General features: G+C 41.7%; 1 protein-coding gene across 1 annotated transcript in view; it reads left to right on the top strand.

The window, feature by feature from the left end:
* The window catches only part of LOC105933404 (neuroendocrine convertase 2), a 157,854-nt gene that overhangs the window by 19,397 nt on the left and 117,055 nt on the right, over nt 1-21,402 (top strand). Inside the window, exon 4 of the mRNA XM_036127483.1 lies at nt 14,043-14,135. Coding sequence (XP_035983376.1) covers nt 14,043-14,135 — 93 coding nt within the window. The remainder of the gene's footprint in view (nt 1-14,042; nt 14,136-21,402) is intronic.

Here is a 21,402-nt window from a genome sequence, read left to right on the forward strand (position 1 = left end):
TTTGTAACCTTGGCCCCGCTGCTCTGCCGCCGCCGCAGCAGCAGCCGCTTGACTCATGAATAAAACATGGCTTTGACCTTTATCAGGAGCGCATTGGACAGTCCGCCCCGCGTCTTCCTCTTTGGCTGTCTCTCACATCCTCATTGTCCCCCGTGTGCTTCATGGCTTAGTGTTTTTGGCCTTTACGCCATTTTAGTCCCGTGATTCAACTATAGTTTTAATAGTGAGGAAAATAAATATAATTTCTATCAGCCTAGCTAATTCTAATTTTATTCCACTTCTTATTGATAAGACTTGCAAAATCTTGCCTATGTCTGTGTGGTACGATGATGTCCAACCCAGCACCAATGCACCCCACTGATGAGCCTCAGTCAGTACTCCATTTTCATGATCCCCCCGTACCCCCCACCCCCCACCCTGCACCCCACCCCCAGGACCAATCTGCTGACTGGCTTCCTTTACATGCCCGTCGCCAGAGGCAGATCCTAAATGTCAGCGACACTAACTCGCCTTTGTTAAGTCCAACCTATTTTAATTGCGTCACCTGTGATTTGCTCCTCGCGTTGGCAGCCAGCATCCAGAAGTAGCGGGACGCCTGGCGGTTTGCTCTGATACATTATATAGTTTGGAGAACGTTGAAGCGGAATGAAAAGTCTGACAAGCCCGGTACCAGCTTGAGAGGATTGTGATGTCTGCTGGCATCCCCCGCGCTAATGCCGCGGGAGTGGAATGGGAATCAAATGTCTCCACGCTGGCACTCAACATATTGCTGGTCTCTTTGATTTAGTGTACAGCATCCAGGAAAATGTCATTGCGCGTCTCTATTGTGCAGACTTGACGTATTCATTTTGTAACCGTGAAATGCAAAATGAAAAACTAAGGAATAAGACCTCAGATGATGTCTTCATGCCACATGGATAGATTTATTGTGATGCATTGTTGTTCGGTTTTGTCTCTGTTATTGGCGATAGAATGAAGCCCTTTCTCTGTGTGTGTGTGGTGTTTTTTTTTTTTGTTGTTGTTGTTGTTTTTTATCTTCACTCATTTAAAAAAAATAGCTTATTTTCTAGTTTGTCAGCAATCCTTTATATTAAATGGAGAATAATCTTGTTCCCAGAAGGATGGGGAGCAGTAAATGGCAGCAATGTGATACATCACTGTATGTTAATAAGTTTCATCCTCAGCCGTGGCTCCTGTGATGTTGTGCTATCATCACATATCAGTAAGAAAAAATGCTCTGTGTGTACAGGTAATGGCAGCTATCATAGATCCAGGGCTTCAAAAAAAAAACAGAGGAAAAAAATAAGAACCTGATCTCAATCTAAAATGGATGATTTTCTGTTTTTGACGTTATATCATTGCAAAACAACAGCCCTGCGACTTGATGTTACATGTCGATAAAGCTCACAGGCTTCCTCACATTACCGACCCCGGCTCAGGTCGCGTCGCTAGACACGCCGTTGTTTCCCCGTATTGTTTCTGGCTTAGTTAAGAGTCTGTAAATCCGATTAAGGGAAGATTAGGGGTGCAGTAGTCTTTGCTTCTCTTCAATATGAAGCCACTGCTTTACAAGAATCAAACTCTTACGCGTGCATGTATGCCTGCGTGCGCGTGCATGTGTGTGTGCGTGTTGGATCTGTCTTGAACTCTGACTTCAGGAAGTCCCTGGTCTCCATCCAATGGCGAAAGGCCTCCCCTGCCCTCCGTTGAGGTGGAATACTGCCTGCAGATTAGCATGTCATTACCATATCATTAGCATAACATTACCGCCGCGCAGCTTGGCTCGCTGTCTGTGGACGCTCATCAGCTCATCAAGAGATTCAGACCTCAATCCGCTCCCTGCTTCCGCCCTCCCTCCCCTCCCCTCGCCTCCCCATCCCCTCCCGCTCCCTTTCTCTGCGCCGTCGAGGGGTGTATTCCGTCTCGGCAAAGATGTAATTGAGGTAGAGCGCTGGATTTACCAGCTAAACGCAATCACACAAACACTCCACCATCGGTCGGCGCTTCTGTCGTACATATTCACGAGGCTCCTTCCCTGATAGCTCGTAGCATTGCACCTGATTCAGGTTTCTTTTAATGTGGCCTCAGCCAGATGCTAGGCTATGTCAAGCCTTCTTTTGGCTGGATTACTTCAGGCAGTTGCATTACAACCAGGTGTGTGTGTGTGTGTGTGTGTGTGTGCGCGTGTGTGTGTTGAGCAAAAGGAAAAAGACTAACCTGCCACTATCTTCTCCCTCACCCCGGCCTCACTTATTTCTGTACAGTAGGGGCACTCACGGGTGCCAAAAGGGACACCAATCCTCTAATGGTCGGGAGCGAGGGCCCATTCCATTAGTCAGGGGGCCCAGAGTTCATCACTGCTTCTCGGCGTGAGGAGGGCGGAGGAAGCGAAATGGAAGCAGGTGTTGGCCGGGGGCAAAAACGGAGGGCAGCGCTGCACCAGCTGCATGCTGGGAAATGCAGCACTTTTATTTCCCCCCCCCCCTCATCTGTTTCGCACTCTGCCTCTGCTTCCACATGCAAGCGCAAAGACTCGCGCTTTGTGCTCAGCCGAGGCACAGCCCATGCATGCGAACACGCGCGCACTCCAGCTCCCAATCACCTGCTTTTGTTCCTTGTTTCATTGAACTGAGTGAGATTTTTTTCCCCCATTTTCCTTATCTCTTCCTTCCTTTCTCTCTCTCTCCTTCTCTCTCTCTCCTTCTCTCTCTCTCTCTCAACTTCACACACTCATCCACTCACTCATTCATCCGCTCCTATCTCAATCTCTTTAATTTCCCCTTTGCTTACCGCCCTCCCCTCCCCTCCCCTCCCCTCGCTCCATCTTTGCACATGCCTCCCTTTCATTTTTGAATGGAGAGAGGGACCAGACCGTGGAATATGTGTGGAAGACACGGATTCCCTTCCCAGGTGGGAAACTCTGGTGGGATGCAAAGGTAGCTGCAGAAGAAGAAGGAGTAAGCAGAAGGTGGGTCTCTCTCTCTCTCTCTCTCTCTCTCTCTCTCTCTCTCTCTCTCTCTCTTTTCCCCCTTGGATGATGTATGGCTGCAAAGGCCACATGTTGGCCGTGTGATGGATTAAAGCACTTTGTAGGAAAATTACCGAGAGCGCCTCAGCACATCCGACTCTAGCCCTTAATAAAACTCTCTTCCATATTGAAATGGAGAGGAAGGGAAACCCAGATAGATAAAGAAGATAAAAGACAATGGTGGACGAGAGAAGGAAGACGTGTGAATCGCACAAACACCAACACACACACGCGCACATCCTTGTTTAAAATACATAGTGAGGAACGTCTCTTGTCTTCCATAGACTTCCATTCATCTTCAAGCCTTTCTTTGGTCTGACCCTAACCTTCCCTTCATTTATAATCTTTATCTAATATGCTTTTATTTTTGCTGACAGATTTGCAAAATAAAAGCCATATAAGATTTTTTTTTTTTAGATATTTATTAAAACGTAAAGCACCTTGAAACCTTTTGAACTTTTTTACATTTTAAGGCACTTCATTGAGATCTTATGTCATAGATCAGCACAAAGTAGCGCACGACTGAGAGTATAAGAGGATACATGCTTTTCAAAAACGCTTCCAAAAGAGGTGAAATGTGTGCTGTTCATTTGCACACAGCCCCCTTTACTAGAAGTGACCCAATCTGAGTCCTGTGATAGACAGGCAACCTGTCCAGGGTGTATCCTACCTCTCGCCCAGCGACACCAGCCCCCAGCCTCTCTCCGAGGCTAAAGAAGGTAGACCCATACAAAATGAATAGATAAATAGATAAAAATTCAAATTGTGATCTCTGTTTTCCTCCCCTGGAGTCAAGTGGTTTGAAATTGTATCTCAATAATTTCGCCGTTCTGTGAAGACCTTAAAGATTTGTTCGGTATCAAGGAGGTTTTGGAGCAGATTTAAACGGTTTTATACAAGTCCCAAACGTTGAACATCACTCTGTTCATCATGTAAAAATTGTAAGACTATGGCACAACTGCAAAGCATCAAAGACATGGCCCTCCGCCTAAACCGACAAGGCTGGGCAAGGAGGGCATTTAAAGGAGAAACAGGCAAGAGATCTGCCGCTGAGATGGTAGAATCTGTTGAAACACCAAAAATCAGTCACTGATTCCAAGAGTTCAGCTTTTGTGGAAGAGTGGTAGGAAAAAAAGCCTTTATTGCCTACTTGGCAATAAACTTGATTCTGATTCTAGTTCAAAGGGTGTGAATACTTTTGCAAGGCCCACTATCTAATAACATCTCTGAACCAATTAATCGAAAGCATTTGCAAAATAATGTATCTAGCTGTAAAACTTAACCAAAAACCATCGTGTGCAACTCGGTCCAAAACCGAGTGGCTTTTTATAACTCACTTAAGGATCCTTAATGCTCAAACTTTATTATTTTCCACTTTTAGATGGACTGTTAAACTTTAGAGCGCCGACCCTTTTCCGTGGCTGCATTTCCTGCCAATACTGTAACTAACAAGGCTTAACGGCTCACCCTATTTAACCACTAGCATAGCCCTCCATCATCCAGCCCCTTTCCTTCTACTCTTTCCTGCTTCCCCAGAGCTGAGCCTGTGGAGCATCAGTCCCTGTGGGGCTGTTAGCAGACACACATGCTGCTGTTTTCACCATAGGGTGGACCGTCGCAAACAGCTTTCACACACTGCCTCAGTGACTCTGGATGTCTGTGTTTGTTTTTGGTCGTGCCCAACGCTTCCGTCATCAAATCCTTCTAGTTTTTCTTTCCTTTTTGGTGGATGCGATTCAGATCTTGTGGATGACTAAACTAAATTAAAAAAGTACCAGCAATGTATGTTTCGTTTTGGAAACTGTGCTTCTTTTTTTTTTTTTTTTTTTTTTGCACGTTTCCACAAACTTCATCATTGCACAGAAGAAAACGTATCCATCCTTTTTTTTTAACCCAAAACGTTTTATGTTTTTCTTTCATTTAAAACCTAACAATAAAAATAAAAGTTTGGTTGTTTAAAAATTTCCTGTAGTAGATATTTAGCTAAATGTATAAGTTGTCTCGTTTCACAGATCGTGTCACATTTGTGACTTTGAGTTTTGTTTTGCTAGACTGAGAGCATAAATCACTCTTAGATTTTAAGGTTGAAGACCCCTGAGTTAGGATAAAGACTAAAGGACCCTAATTTCCCTATTTTTTTGACTTGTAAATCCATTTATAATTTTGTCAAATAAAGTGAAGAGGTTTGTGCAGCAGCAGAAATTTGTGATGGTGTTTGATTACATACACATACAAAAATATATGCTTCCTACTGGACTCGCATTCAAGCGCACCCGGCCTTAACCATCAAAAATGGGCTAAAAGTTGAAAGTACTCAGGGGCCTTCTTTGATCTTTTTTTCAGTTAAAAACACAAAATAAATGTATTGTGATTTTCTTTTCTTTTTTTCCTGCTCAACAATAAATTAATCAAGCAATGTATTAATGGAACAAAGTAGCCAAAATTAATTATAGGTCTGAAAGAGGTCCATTCCCGACATAAACAAGAACTTTCCTTGCTGTAGCCAAGTTTAAAGAATGGGTGTGCCTAATCTGTTTTGGAGTAAAATGTCATATATTTACTGCCCTAATTTTTAATTCAAAGGAAAGTTAAAAAAAAAAAAACAACAACAACAACTCTGTGTTCGTCTCTGTATAGAGCAGCCAATCATACTGCCCGCCCTGCCCTGTTTCTCTTGATTGGCAGGCAAAGTCATTCTGCTGAAAAGTATCATTATGAAATAAAAAGGCCATTGGGAAAAACACCATTATGAAATAAAAGAAAATGACATTTTGACATAGGAACTGATAGAATTAAATACAAACACCTAAACAAAAATCTTATATTATTGTTAAAAATAGTAAAGTGAAATGCATTTTTTATTATTTTACAACTTTTTAAAGGATGAAAAATATTTCATCATAATGAGCTGATAATTTTATAAGCATTCAGTTATTTCACAATTTCATTGTCACTTTGAATATCTCATTTTTATGTATTTATTTCATTTTGAATACTTTGGGGGTTCCATAGTACCTAGCATTTTTATTCAAGAAGATTTAAATTTGTCTTTGAAAATCTTATTCTAAAAGTGTCCAACTTGGTCAGATCCATTTGCTGGAGGGCCAAATTTGAACATTGTTAAAGGGGACAAATCATGGAAAATCCACTTTTTTAGCCAGTGAATAAATTTGGTGTGTAGATATTTTTACCTTTTTTTTAGGTCACTTTCTTCAAGCTGCTCAGATATCTCTGTCCTCTGCTATATTTCTTGAACTATTACATCACAGTATTTGCTGTGGAACTGCCAAACAAGGTCAGGGACTTCCAGGTTACCAGTCTTGTGAATCCGTCATTTTTATTTCTCAGAGCGATTTTTGCAGTCCAAGCCGAAGGATCCCAAAGCTACAAGTGGATAAGTGTGCTGTTGTTCATTACACCGTCCCCCAGCGTCCTACAAAAATGGCCGATCAGAGTGGAGTGGAACACCCTGCAACCTGGAGGGGGGTCCAAAGTGCCTCCTTCATATTTAAAGGGACAGCACCAAAACGAGTTGCTCTAAGACACACCCCAGAACAAGGGTAAAAAGTGGGGACGTGGGGGTCAATTAACGAGGAATTCAGACCGAAGCAGTGTAGTTCTACTTTATATAGACCACAATTGAATGACTTCATTGTGAAAAGGAAGAACTGAAAAGCATGATATGTCCCCTATAACCTGTGTAGGCAGTCACACAAAATGTTAAAGTGTCAGGAGGATTAATAATTTTGCATTTCTGTGGAGATCATCATCCATCACAAACAGCTGTCAACATCACCACATCAAATGTTTCTTTGGCTGACTTTGTAGCACTGTTAATGGGTCATCAACCCACACCGTTTGTCACAATGTTGCTCATGGGCTTCACAAAAAGTACGGCTCACTTTTTTTTGGCACCAGTTGCCTTTATTTGACAGTGAGCAGACAGGTAATTGAGAGAAGAGGGAGAATTGCGGCAAAGGCTCACGGGACGGGACTCAAATCCAGGATGGCGGTGTGGAGGACTGAGGCCTTTGAACATGGGTCACATGCTCTACCTCTGCATTACCACATCCAAAGAATGCTTATTTTAAAGAAAATAAGCAAAAACTGACAGTCCTGTGTATGGAGCCAGTAAAATCAGCCATATTGATGCAAACGTATGTCAATGTTGAATGTAAATGTTGTGTAAAATTATGCTGAGCAAATTAAGCAGAGCAAGCAAAACAAACCAGGAAAGTTATGGCTAGGAGGGGGGAGAGATGAGCCTGTTCCGCCCCTTACTGCACAACACCCAGGCCTTTATATAGTGCTGAGGGTCCAGCTCAGGAGGAATCCATTTCTGGAACGGCTCAAACAATTAATTAGCACTTAATACACTTAATACTTATGCTGGAAGCATTTGATCAAGCAAGCTGAAAGCTTTGGGGTAAAGTTGCTGAATTGTAGGGATGCACAATATATCTACATTAACATGTTTGTCATTTTTTCACATATCAGTATTGGTTCGCTAAGTAAAACCTATGGGGGGGAGAAGAGCCCCACCCTCCTGAGGAAGGAGCCGTGATTGCCTTTCCATTTCAGCAGCTGTCTTTGCAGCCCGGACGAGGCCTCCTTCGTCCTGGCTGCAAACCATGCCGTGACTGCAGACAGGTCTAAGGTTCGTAGCGGGGCTTGCAGTTAGGACGAGGCCATTTTCTGTGAGACTGAAGTGGAAAGGGAATCATGGCTCCCCCCCAAGTGACCAATAACACAGAAGACAGACAAGCAAGCCAGCGCATGACCGCCATGGTTATCAAGAGTTACCAAGTAGTTGGTCGGCAATGAGGCAGATTTGACTGGATTCATTATTTCTGCTGAATGCGCGTTCCCAACGCAGCAGATAGAAATTTTGTCAGAAGTAAAAGATCTCTGTCACACCATCTCATCTTTTTAGCAAACAGGGCCAACTGCTGGTCCCATTTCATTCCCATGGCAGAACAGAGGTCCCTCCATTGCTTGAAAACTACCCGATATTTACTCTGCTTTTGTTCCTTCGCCGAACTGAGTCCAATTTTGCCCTTTTCGTCGCACTAGAGATGTTTTTCTTTTTTTTTTTTACTTTTGTGTGGAGTCTGTGATGGGGTCTGAGAAGAGCTTGTTGCTGGTATTTTGTGGTCCATCTCTAAAACAGTCAATGTTCCCTAATGCCTCATTGGCAGCAGAGACTATCAACAAAGTAACAGTTGAGCAACAGTTTGAACCGTTTGAACGAGAGCGCACACGCTTGCCCAGAGGATCCGGCCTGAATCTCCCTCTCCCAAACTAACTAACAGCGCCTATTTTACACGTCAGGCAATTGTAAGGGCATCTATGGTAAAGAAAATAAATAATGTATAACTGAAAAACATGCCCAACTTGCGCTATGCACCTTTTAAGTAATTTTTAATCTGTGGATGGGTGTTGATTGTTGAGTAAAACTCTAAAAGCACATTAAAGGTCAAATCCTTTTACTCATCTGTATATTAGATTGAAAACAGTTGATTACTACTTTTCCAAGTAAACAACTGGTCCTGTCATCTATGTATCAGATAAGTTTTTAAGGTAAGGATTTGGATTTCTCTTCATGCTGAAATCCAAATTCCCTCCTACATGAGCGGTCCTCGCGGTCTCGCCAAGAAGAATACCCAAATTACGGCAAGCTTACCTAGTTCATTGTGGAACAGTTGAAGCATACAACATGCATGTGTGTGGAGGTGTGCTTGTGTGTGTTTGAACACTTTCATGATTAGTGCTCCCATGATTAGTGGCTGGCAGATCGGGTATATTTGTCCAACAGTCCTGCGTGTCAGGCAAGCTCAGCGGCCGCGCTGGAGAACATGAGTGAAAGAGTGGATAATTGATAGTGACAAGGCGCTCCCAACCTTAATTGCAGCTGGTGAATTAGATTACCTTTTCAAAGTGCCTTCATTAGCAAAGGGAGAACCACACCAATGGCCTCCTGATTGGCCTCATATTGTTTTGCTGTGAACCTGCTCTGGCAGGGTGCAAATATATATATAATATAGATTGTATATGTGTGAGCGTGTGTGTTTGTCGGTTGGCTTCAAATCGTTCTCTAATTTTTATAATTTAATTGTCTGAGTGTCTGTATGTGTTTGCAACCCGCACATTTTGTATCAATAGTGTGAAAATTAAATAAAGCTGCCTTCCCACTTTGTTATAAGATCACTGGTCAATTAAAGGGTTGAGTACAGACATTTCATCTCACTTTAAAAAAGGATTTAGCTTTGGATAAATCACAATCAAGGTTTATTGTTCTTCTTTATTCCTGTTTTCTGTTCTGCTTACGCATGTCATGCTTGTCAGTAAAGTCCTGAGCAATGACACATGGATTATGGGACTAGCCACTGCCTGATGTGTAAAGAGGGTTGTTTGTGCCTTATGAACTCAAACATCCCAAAAATCTATGGGAATGGATGCTGGAACAGAACCAGCAAACTAGGGGCAGGATACTCGGTACCTGGGATTCAGTACCGGTATTTAACGGTGCCTGTTTTCAGTACTTTTTTGTGTTTATGTTAAATAAATGTCAGTTTATAAATAAAATCGCCAAAATGTTCAATTAAACATATTTATTTCTCAATATATATAAACCTGTTTGGATCTAGAATTCAACCTTATTAAATAATTTATTAATTTTAATACATTGCCTTAAATATGATTGAGGCAATTTAATCATAAAACAAAGTTTTACCATAACAACAGTTACCAGAGTCACAGAGTGAATGAGGTGAATAAGAAATTGAAGTGTCTGAATAAAATTCAGGGAATTGCTTTAGTTCAACAGTTTAAGAGAAGAAGAAAAAAATATAAAAAACATATTTTATCCCGCTTTGTAAATCAAGGCGGGATAGATTTACAATGAGGGAACAGAGAGGCTTTCCTCTCTGCTGTCCTTGCTCTGACTGCAGACAAGTTTCAGGACTAGGCAGCTTTCTGTCTGTCTGGGTCTGGGCGACAGGGCTTGGAGAAGCTTGTAGAAGCAATTGGCTCTCCAAAGACAATAACTCCATAACGATTTTTACTTTCACAGGAAGTCACCGATACCAAAAGAAAGTCACCAGATCTTTCGCTTGTTGGTTTTTTGAAAAATAGTTGCTGGACTGGTCTGAAAAGTCACTAAATATAGCGAGGAATTAACTAAATTGGCGGCAGTGACCAGGTGCTTCCTCAGACTAGACTTATTCCCACCACTGGCCTTGGACTTCACCTCACGTATATTGCAGTGAGCGTAATCTGCTGCGTATTTTGAAAAGCGGTGACAGCGCTTTCTATCAATCATGCTTTGTTGACTGTACCAGCGGCTACTGACATCATCACGTGATGTCACGACCCTGACATCACAAGATTGGGTTTGCCCTGAATCTTGTGGAGACTAGACACTAGAGTTGTGACGATACTAAAATTTCAAACTCAATATCGATACTCAGGAAAATATTCGATACTCGATACCATTTTAAACACCACAATGATAAACAATTGACAGATAATTAAAGGCATAAAAATATTATAACATGGAAGACTCACTGTTTTCAATTTCAACATGAAACATGCTTTCTCAATAGTGTATGACGATGACTCAAAATCTCTGCCTTGGGTGTGTTGCCTGATCTGCAACGCCGATGGGGCGGCTCGGCTCTTCTACTACGTCGGGACAGCTTTAGGACAGTAAATACCTCTTTTTGCGCTGAACTTTTTTACTGCATCATGATGCACATTTGCGGGGACAGCTTTTGCCTTGGACAGGTCATCCAAAATGGGGACTGTTCCCAGAAACCGGGGACGTCTGGTACCCTGTTTAATGTATTAAATTATGAACTAGAACTTTAATTTATTAACCTGTCAGAAATCATCATGAACGCCTTGGTGTTGGTACTTGAAATGTTTGGCCAAGTTTGTTGTGCTGCTTGACTGCGTTTTCACCACTTTGAAGCTCTGCTTGCTCACAGGCTTGTCAAGATCTGTGGGTTTCACGTTTTCTTTTTGCCTTATATGCTAAAATATTTAGTATCGATACCATTCCATATTAGTATTGTATCCGGATACAGCGTTTGAGTATCGGTACCTTTCAGAATATTGATACTTTTGACAACCCTGCCAGTCACACACATAGACACTTAAAATGCAGAAAAAAACTGCACTCTCAAAAGGTTTGGCTTCACGTGATTTCTATAAGGTGGTATATAACGAGGTGCCTTCTTGGTTTGCTAGATGAGTTAAAGGTTTATCTAAACCATATCAAGCACTGAAGACATTCCGATCGATTACTGAGAACTTGCTTCATCCATCTTCCCATGAACCTGTCCCTGCTGAAGAAAAGCATCCCCACGACACGAAGTTGCCACTGCCATGTCTCACAGTGGGAATGTTGACGTGCAGTGTTGCTTGTATGTCATGCGTGGCATTTTGTAGGCATGTACGCAGACACTGTCGTCTGGAGCTCTGTTTCATGTTCTGTTTGCCAGGGCTGTCCGTTTTGGTGGAAGGGCTAGTCTCGGGCGGTTTGCAGTTGTGCCATACCCTTTTCACTTTCAGGCGATGGATTCAACAGTGGTGTGTGAGATGTTCAAAGCCTTGAATATGGTTTCACACCCTGGTTCAGAAGCCTCCCCAACGTTATCTCTGACCCGTCTGCTGTGCTCCTTGGTCTTCATCATGGTGTTTGTTCTCTAATGTTCTCCAACAAACCGCCCAAACCACCAGAAACACAACAGATGCATTCATACTGAGACTGAATGAAACACAGGGGGACTCTACTAATTCGTTGACTTTTGAAGGCAGTTGGTGGTGCTGGATTTTTTTTAGAGGCTATTGGAGTAAAGACGTTTAAAAACTAATGCTTGTCAAACTTTTCTTATTTTTTTAAACATCTTGCCAAAGAGCAACTATAATATTTCTCCCCTTTACTATTATGCACTACATTGTGTTGCTCTCACTCGCATGAAATCACACATAGAATGCAATGAAGTTTGTTGCTGTAATGAGACAAACTGCGAGAAAGTTCGGTGGATTTGGATACTTTCGCAAGATGCTGTCCGCACAGTCATGTCTTTCACTTGGAGTGAGCTGTCACACTTTTCCCTCCTCCTGATTCGTCTGGTTTCGTCTAGCAGGTTACTGTGTGTGACATGCAACGGTTATGCTGAAACTGTTTCATAACTGGAGCTGTCAACCGTAGAACAGAGACAACCAAGTCTAATAAAGATAAAAAACACCTGTTCGCCTCCACGGTTTCAAGCAGCAGTGTCGGTTTTGTTAGAAGACGGGGATTTCTGTGCGTTTGCGATCCTTTCGGAGCTTTTCTGCCGCCGAAAAACAATAGCTGAACTGAAACTGCTTTGACCGAGAAGTGGGATCCCAAAGTGGAGTTGCGGTGACGTCTTCTTCCGAAATTAGTTTCGTCTTATACCTAAAGCTCCAAAAGCCGTCATCCCCGGCCGTTGCAGTATCAGCCATAACCATCCTTCCCGATCCTGTTTCCATATCTGTCTTCAGACACCGCTCCAGCATAAGCCCTTCAAGTACCCACCCCAACCACAGAAAACACACACACACACACACACACACACACACACACATACAGACATCCCCATATCTGTCTCATGCTTCATTCCCACCCCAGCCAGCCTGCAGCCCCCTGCCGAGTTAAATGGAGTGTGCTGGCATCAGGGGAGTCGTGTGTGCTCAGTTCAGCTCCGCTCAGCTGGGCTGCCAGTGTTATAAACTTGCTGTGTGATTATTGTCAGAGCTAGGCTCCTCCACCCAGGACGTCTGTGCTGATGGGTACTATGTCACCGGGTACAGCCATCCATAGAGAGAGGAATGAGAAGGCAAACAAGGGCTTGAAACCGAGGTGAGAAAAAGGCCGAGAGCCGGGAGAGAATTATTGTTGGCGGGAGAGAGGAAGAAAGGTAGCGGGGATTGAAGGGGGAAGGACAGAGAAAAGATAGAGTAAGGAGACCGAGCATCAAAGGAAAGAAAAAGCCAAGCTGAGTGAGAAAAGACGGATGTACGTCTCTGGCAGCAGACAAAGACAAGAGAAGACACAGAGGGAGTGATATAAAGACTGAGAGACAGAAGAATAATGTGCTGGAAGAAGACAGAAAGGCAGCAGGGAAATCAGTACTGCAGAGAAGGAGAAGGAGAGGCAGGCTGGCTGGATAGAAAGAAAGCCAAGGAAAGAAATTAGATAGAAATTTTTCAAGCGAGTGATGTGTGCTGTGATTGTTTTCTCTCTCTCTTTCCTCCTCTTTCTCTGGCTCGTTCTAAACGGTCGGGATGTGGCCTGTATCTGCCGGCAAGAAGGAACTCAATTTGGGACAATTTACTCGGCAGTCTCAGCCCTGATGCACCTCGGGGACAGAGAATAGAGAGAATGAAAGTGAAGGAAGATAGAATCAGCAAGCCACACGTATACACACACACACACACACACACACACAAACACACGTGCGCACACACACACGCACGCACACGTGCACACAGGCACACAACATGTGCCAGGCACACAATTGCTGCCGAGTAGATTTCACTTAGTTAGTTCTAACTCTCCCAGGCGGTCAATACGATTGAGTTTATAAGGCTTGGAAATGAAAAGCCTGGGATAAGGTTAGATAAACTCTGTGCTATTTGATTTCGGCCCGCCGCTCTCAGAAAAACCCACACAAGACAGATGGCCGAAGGGGATACGGTGTAATCAGGTGGTGCGAAGGGTCATGTGGGTGATTAAGGCTGACTACGCCATGTGTTTTGACCCCTGTGGTGTCTCAGTATTGATGACTACAAACTTTGACAAAAAAAGCAATACGTTTTGAACGTTCCTTCCACAAACGGATGTTTCGAGGCCGTTTCTGCAAATTCTTACATAAAATGTAGCGAACAAAGCAAATGTGGCTCCAAGCTATATCTCATGCAGCCATTTATCTCCTGAGAGTTTGGCCCAACTTGACAGCTTATTATATTTTCTCACTGGCAGGTTGGCAGCCTGGAGGGCCTGTACACCCTGAGAGACAGCAGGGGGCGCCCTGACAGAGTCGCCTTTGAGAGGAGACTTGTGACGGCAGCAGGGGTAAGTGTTTGTATCCGACCCAGTGCAGACAGTAAATACTTTATAATGTCATGTTTTGAGATTATTAGCATTATACAGAATAAAACCAATCTGCAACCACAAGGAGATGGTGGTTCCCCAATCAGTGCCCTGTGTATAATTTACAATACAAGGTTCACTAAAATATATAAAACTGTTTTAATGACTTTGTGAGAGATATCAAATATTTCAGTCCTGGTTTGAGTAGTCTATGTTTGTTGTCTCGTCTCATCTCAATTTAAGTTTCTTAAAGGATCTCTTTTCCGTATATTTCACAAATATTGATTTTAACTAAAGCTGATAAAGCATAATCCAGATTACTTCCTAAACAATGAAGTTACACATATACTCTGTGATGAATAGGAATCTCAAATCATTTGCCAGCCATAGTGTAAGGTTATGTTTTATTGGATCCAACACAGGGGTTGCCCAATCCCTATAAACTATAAATAACAATAGCAATAAAACATATTCGCTGCCCAGCTGACAGCCTTTTTGTTCCCCGAGCACTCCTGCTGCCCATCGACACAATGGCACCCTGGGTGGTGAGCCATATCACCCATATCAAAAGCTGCTGCTAGCAGACCGTTGATCTGAGGCCCGGTCAAAGGGAGTCACACACTGGCACCAGTTCTGATTTTACCCAGCATATGTATGCAAATGAAACTTCACTTGGCTGTTTTAATCGGGATCTAGTGTTGATTAGCGAGAAGCAGAAAATTAAACAGATAATATGGTCAGTAATGCACAAAAGCATGTTCGTGTTCTTTTTCTCTCTCTCTCTCTTGTTCCTTCTGCGCCACCCACCATCACTTAGCGTTCCCCACCTGCAGCAAACCGTTCTGCATCACCGGCTGAGCACACAATGCAGCCTCCTGACCGGGCTTTAGTTGCCAGGGAAACTGTCACCCTCAGAGATATCCCGTGACAGCGCAGGGTGAAGGAGGCGGGATGAGGGGAAGGCTCTGAGACGTGGCTTTGGCCGTGCACGTTCTCCAGGGGGCACCGGATCTTTGGACCTTCCCCAGCGCGTCCCCTTCAGTCACACGTGCTCCCGAAACGCACAAAGCAGAAGTCAGCCTGCACACACACGCGGACAGGCATTCAGATGCAAGCAGGAAAATAAATACAGGCATATTCCTAACTCTGATTTAGAGTTATCCCCTGAATCAGTGTGCATGTGATTAATTGAAGTAATTTATGCACAATCTCCAGTGACTCTATGTATGGTTCATGATTTCATTAAACTGTTACTTTAATTACTTTTCTACTTTCATAACTTAGGTTAAAATGAAAATGTTCCACATTTTCTAATGAGTTGCAAATTAATAGATTGCGCAAATAAGGTTGTGGATATAAATACATGTAGCTTTTTCTGCCTGCTGCTGTTAGACTGTTTTCTAATGGGGATTTCACTGTTATTCAGGCCACTCTATGTTGGATTTTCGGTTTTGTCAAGCCAAAATGCACGTAATTGCTGACCCTACCCTAGATCCTTAGATTAACTCTGATTACGTGGTTGGTCTTTAAAAAAATGTCTCTGTTTATTACCCCAACATTTAGCTTTTCAGTCCAATGAGCTGTTTTCCCTTGTTTGTACTATTTAAAACGATTCTAGAGCCAGAAAATTGACTTGACACTCAGATAAACAGAACTCAAAACATAATTTTACAAGGATTTAAAAAAAATCCCCTTTTCCTAGTGGAATTAAGTTTAGTTCTTCACATTTTTAGGGAAGATGTCCCGCTTCAAAAAGTAAAGAGTAGTTTATCTGCAACCTAATAAACAAAAGGACACAAATGAAAATCATCTGTTGTACTGTTACAGTTTAATTCTTGTGGGAAATTGCAAATAAAAGAACAACATAAGCTACAGGGTCATTTAACTTTTTTCACATAAAAAAAAAAAATCAGTATACCTTTTGATCAAAGTTATAAAGAGACACGACCTTCTGGGGTTTCAGGTTAGACACGACTGTCCTAACTCGGACTTCAAGTGGTCGGTATGATATTCGTATCACATGGTTTAGACATTTCTTTCATTTAAAACAGAATAGCTACATGTTTTCCTTCTATTTCTAAAACAGTAAAACATTGATTACCAGTTATTTTATCTATATCAGTCATTGACCATGAAGTTATTTTGATATTTATACATAAATGTAACTTAAAATCTAGATTAAGCACCAGCTAAAAGTAATAGTTTTTTTCAGTTGCTAATAGAGCAGAATATTATCCCTTTCTGCTGTTCTGCTGTGTGTAGAGTATATAAAAAGCTGATATTAGCCAGGTAATTAGCCAGGCTATCTGCTCAGGTAGCTGCAACTCTTTCTGTTTACTGCAACTTTTAAACAGTGTTACCTTGAGAGTGACGGGTGGTGTTCCTTTCTTTACCACACAATGGCTGTCCATGTGACTGGAAATATTTCCTAACACTGTTGGATGCAAAATAAAAGTGTCGCAGCCTTCTTTTAGCCAGCTATCAATATGCCGCAGCAGGTATGGCAGCACTGCATTTCTCTAATCACTATTTTCCATACAAACAGAGAAAATGTCGCCCATTCACTAAGTTAAACACATTGTATAGATTAATTACACACAGACTGATGGTTTCAAGCCTTTCTTCCTGTTAGTTATGAGGACTTTCCACCTGCAGCTAATTAAAAGATTACATTTAAAATTAGAATATTACATCAGACCAATCAAATAATTTTAGATGTAGATATGCTGGTTTGTTGAAAAGTATGTTTAATACCTGCTCAAAGTCATTAGTGTTTATCTGACAGAAGGGCCTTAGTGAACACATATTCTAACTTATTGATGTTAGAATATGTGGTATTAGGTATCAGGGTAGGGTTATGTGAAAAGTAGAACCGCTTCAATAACCTACTCGCACACTGTGTTTGCACACTCTTAAATAATACGGTGTTTATTCACTTTATCATTCAGTTAAAAGAAGTTGTTTTATATTGCTATAAACAACAGCATTACAAAAAAACCTACAGATTTCTCTTTAAGAAATGCAAATAAAACATGCAAACTAGTCAGGGAGGCTACAAAACGCCAGGCAGCAACCCTGAGGGAGATTGAAGAGCTTTCTGGTTAGTACTAGGTGTTCTATATGCGATAAAAGTCTTGTGTATTCTCCATATGTATAGACTTAGAAATATTGTTGAGAGACAGAAGCCTTTATTTCCACAGCAAAAATGGCAGGCCCAAAAAATCTTATAAAACCTTTTGGAGATGGAAAAAACCCCTCAACTTTTTCTGTTGTTATAAAAGCCACAGAGCACATCATCAATACATCACCATACCCATAGGAACATATGACGGCGGAAGCATCATGTCCTGGGGTTACTTTTCTTCAGTGTGACCTAGACACCTATACTCACAGTGGATATACTCGGGAATTATTCTAAATGTAATTCGGTTATATCCCCAAACCACTAAGTGCCTCATATAAACCTAAAAATCAAGAGGGATTTTATTTTTCAGCATCACTATGTACTTGGACACCTACCAAAACCAACAAAGGAAGGTTTTCCCTAGAAGTAAATTTAAGCTTCTAATGACCTGTAAGACTACTTACAAGAACTGCATAAGAGTTGAATCAAAATATGGTTAAACAGAGTATTTGTTAAAGGTGCGTAGGGCAACTTTTGAAGCTGAATATTTCTTTTCTTTTCAATACATGGACCTACAATTTCCCGACATGTAAAATAAGTTATCCTCTATTTACCGCAGTTGCCTCTATAGGCTGGATTGGCCAGTTCAGTGATTTGTGACGCATGCTCTGGGCGTGCGCGTAGGTGTGTTGCGCTGCATGCACTAGTTCACCTAGCTACTTTGTTGAGTCTCCACCGTAATAGATGCATCAGCGAGAGAACACGGGCTATCCTCAATATTTACAGCTTTCTTGCTTCAGAAGACAGTATGCCTCTAAACAAAAGACCTATGTAATTGTGGCAGCAGATCCTTTTCCTCTTTCCCCATGCACATGCACAACACTGGTGTCATTTCCACCTGTTGCCAGAGGGGGCAGATGTCTGCAAAAATCCTGGAACTTGTGCTATACTCTTTTAAGGATGTGCGGCCTTATGCAACCATGTTTTTGCAGGTTTTTTTATTTTTTATTTTTGTATCTTTCCCTCTAACAGATTATTTGACTTTTTTATTGTACATGATATAGTTAAACATGAAAAATGTTTTAAAACCCTTAGAAAATCCACTGTTTTTATACATTCCAAAAAAAGTATAAAAACAAAGCGAAACGTCTTCAACTACGAAAAACAAGTCCAGTTGCTTTGTTTTTACTTTTTTTGGAATGACCATGACCTGGATGACTGAGAATCTTCACCAGCACACTGTTTTTATACATTTGGATACTTAATATCAATTTTACCAATATTGAAAATATAAGAAATATTACATACAAATGAAAGCGGAAGAAAATTGCTTGTATAACTTAAAATAATAAAATGTATTTTCTGGAAAAGAATAACTTAGGACAACCCACATTTATTCCCATTTGAAGTGACTAAAATCAAACACAGGCTTATCACATCAGGTACAAATGATTACAACATGATTACTCAGCATTTGAAGGAGATTTGCCCTGTTTAAACTCCAGACATTTAGCTTGGTGTGCTCCTGATTGTTGAAGTGAGAATAAACATCTTGCTGAGATCAAAAATGCTCTTAAAGGACTCTTGCTGTCCTTTATGGGAAGGTGCATGCCTGTATAATAGAAACTACGCTAGCGTACCATCCACCCAGGCCTGTAAGGAGGCAGCCTTTAGTCTAGGAAAAACATGAAAGCCATCCTACATTTTTCCAGATGTACTGTAGCCAAAGAACAGGACTACTAAAATATTTTTCCTTGAACAGATGAGTCTACAATTGAACTAGACACCAGATGAATAAAATAAATTTTCTTGGATCAGAACCTCATACTAACTGTAAAGCACGGATGTGGAAATGTCATGATTTGATGATGCCTTGCTCCAGCATCGCCTGGGCAGTTCAGCCCCCATGCATTCTACCATGTGTCACAGGGTGTTCAAGGAAATGTTAGACCAGCTGTAAGAAAATTAAAGCTCACCTAAAGTGGACAGTGAGACAAAACACAGCAATAAATCCACCAAGGATTGGCTGAGAATAGGCAAACGCAGAGTATTGGGTCTATAGTGGAAACCCAGCTCTTTATCCCTTTGAGATGCTGTGGAGTGACTGGAAATGGGTGGTACATGCAACCCCGCATACATCTCACAGCTGAAAGTGAGAAGTGGGGCAAATCTTCCTCAGATTGATGTCAGACTGGTAAAAGGCTGCAAGAGTCATGTTTTTGAAGTTATTCCAGCAAACCCGCATGAGACTAGCTATTATGGGTTAGGGTGTCCTAAACATTTCCACGGTTATTAAAAGTAATTTTTGTTCAGGTCGTCTGTTTAACGACTATAACAATGTTTTTGTTGTTGTTGTTGTTTAGGTGCATCAAATGAATTTCTTGATGCACTGAATTTTCACATGACTGTATCATATCGTTCTGCATCAGCGTTTCCCAGTCTGCTTCTCTGCCTTATTGACTTGAGTAGTTTCCTCCATTCAGTGACTCCTATCTGATCTGTCCATATCATACCTCATGCAGTCTTCAGTCTGAAAACGCACAAGCATGTCTCTGACTGTACTCCACACTGACCTTTTCCAAAATGTCTCTGGTACAAACCCCCGCTAGGCTCTAACATAAGCAAGCTGGCCCCTGCTGGTGTATTACACACTTAATACACACATACACTAAATGTTTGGTTGCCGTATTCTTCAGTCTTGAGATTGGATTTTGTTTTCTTTTGTCTCCTAAACCTCCTCGGTGAATTCAAGCTACCTATTAATGAAACATAACAACTGACAACAGCAAGAATCTCAGTTCAGACAGCAGCTAAATCAGAATAATTTGGAAGATTTTTTTTCCTCAAACTGATATCATTGACTGTGGATCCCTTAAAATGACTAACGGTTATCTTTTTGCCTTCCATAAAACTTAAACTGCAAAGCTACGACTGTATTTTTGAAGTTGGCTGAATTCATTTGATATATTCAGTTGTAACTCTGTGATTCAAAAATATCTACTTAGTTGGTACTTTCCTGGTTTCTAAAGCAAAATTCATTCACTTTTCATAGATTGTTAGCAAATCATAGAACTGTTGTTTGACGTGGAACCTGGTAAAATAAGTTTAAAATCCTACTTTAGCATGTAGGCTGCAGGCCTGTACATGGGAGAGAATTCAGAAACGTACTCATTTCCTCAACCCTTATAGTACAGCAAAAACATCCAGTCAAAAACATGTGCTTTGTAAACATGCATGGATGCACATGACTGAAGCCCAACCTAGTCCTCTAGTTATTTTTGTTATGAAATGCTAAGAATTGCTACGAGAATTATGAAATAAGTTTGACTTCCTTATTAAGGCATATCGCTTAACAGACTGGTGCAGTTGCAATTTAATTTTTTTAACCTGTGCATAAATAATAGCAGTAAGTGCAAAAATGAAACATCCAGCACCCTGAAATGTAGGATGTCCAATGAAGCTTAGTAATAGGTAAATAAATAACTTGCATCACGACTTGTTTCCCTATTCTGACAGAGATTATTTATTGATGGTGGCCAGGTGGCTGTCCCTTAATACACCTCACTCACTGTGGGATAGCTGGATTTTGTTTCAGTTGCAGAGGAGAACGCTATGCCAGTGGGGGGAAGAAAAGCTCTTTCATCACCGACACATTTGACGCAGAAGCATGCAGGACTGGACAAGCAGACAAGCCAGCTTGCCACAAATGTTTTGGATGTGTTGGGAAAAAGTAAACTCTAGTCACACAAACCCCACAGTTTCCAGATGCCACGTATGCTGCTGCACATGTGCGGCCCTGCGACGGGATCAATACAACTATAATGACCCAAAGATAACACCACTGCTAATCTCTCGCTATACTTTGCCGACTGCAATAATGAAAACTCACTGACCTGGCGTGCCAGATGTGCAAATCTGATAACCTGCTGTAGCTGTTGTTTAAATCCACAAATAATTATCTGACACCCTTCATCCCAAAACACATGCACTATTCGAAAGAGGCGTGCATCAAAAATGACACACTTCTAAAACTGGACAGGCATTGCTGTTCTACAAAATGCCCTTCATTTCCTCACAGTTTAACACGCAGAACACGGTTTTCAAACGTCAGCATACATGAACGGA

This window comes from Fundulus heteroclitus, chromosome 3 (assembly GCF_011125445.2).
Source record: "Fundulus heteroclitus isolate FHET01 chromosome 3, MU-UCD_Fhet_4.1, whole genome shotgun sequence".
Classification (NCBI taxonomy): Eukaryota; Metazoa; Chordata; class Actinopteri; order Cyprinodontiformes; family Fundulidae; genus Fundulus; species Fundulus heteroclitus.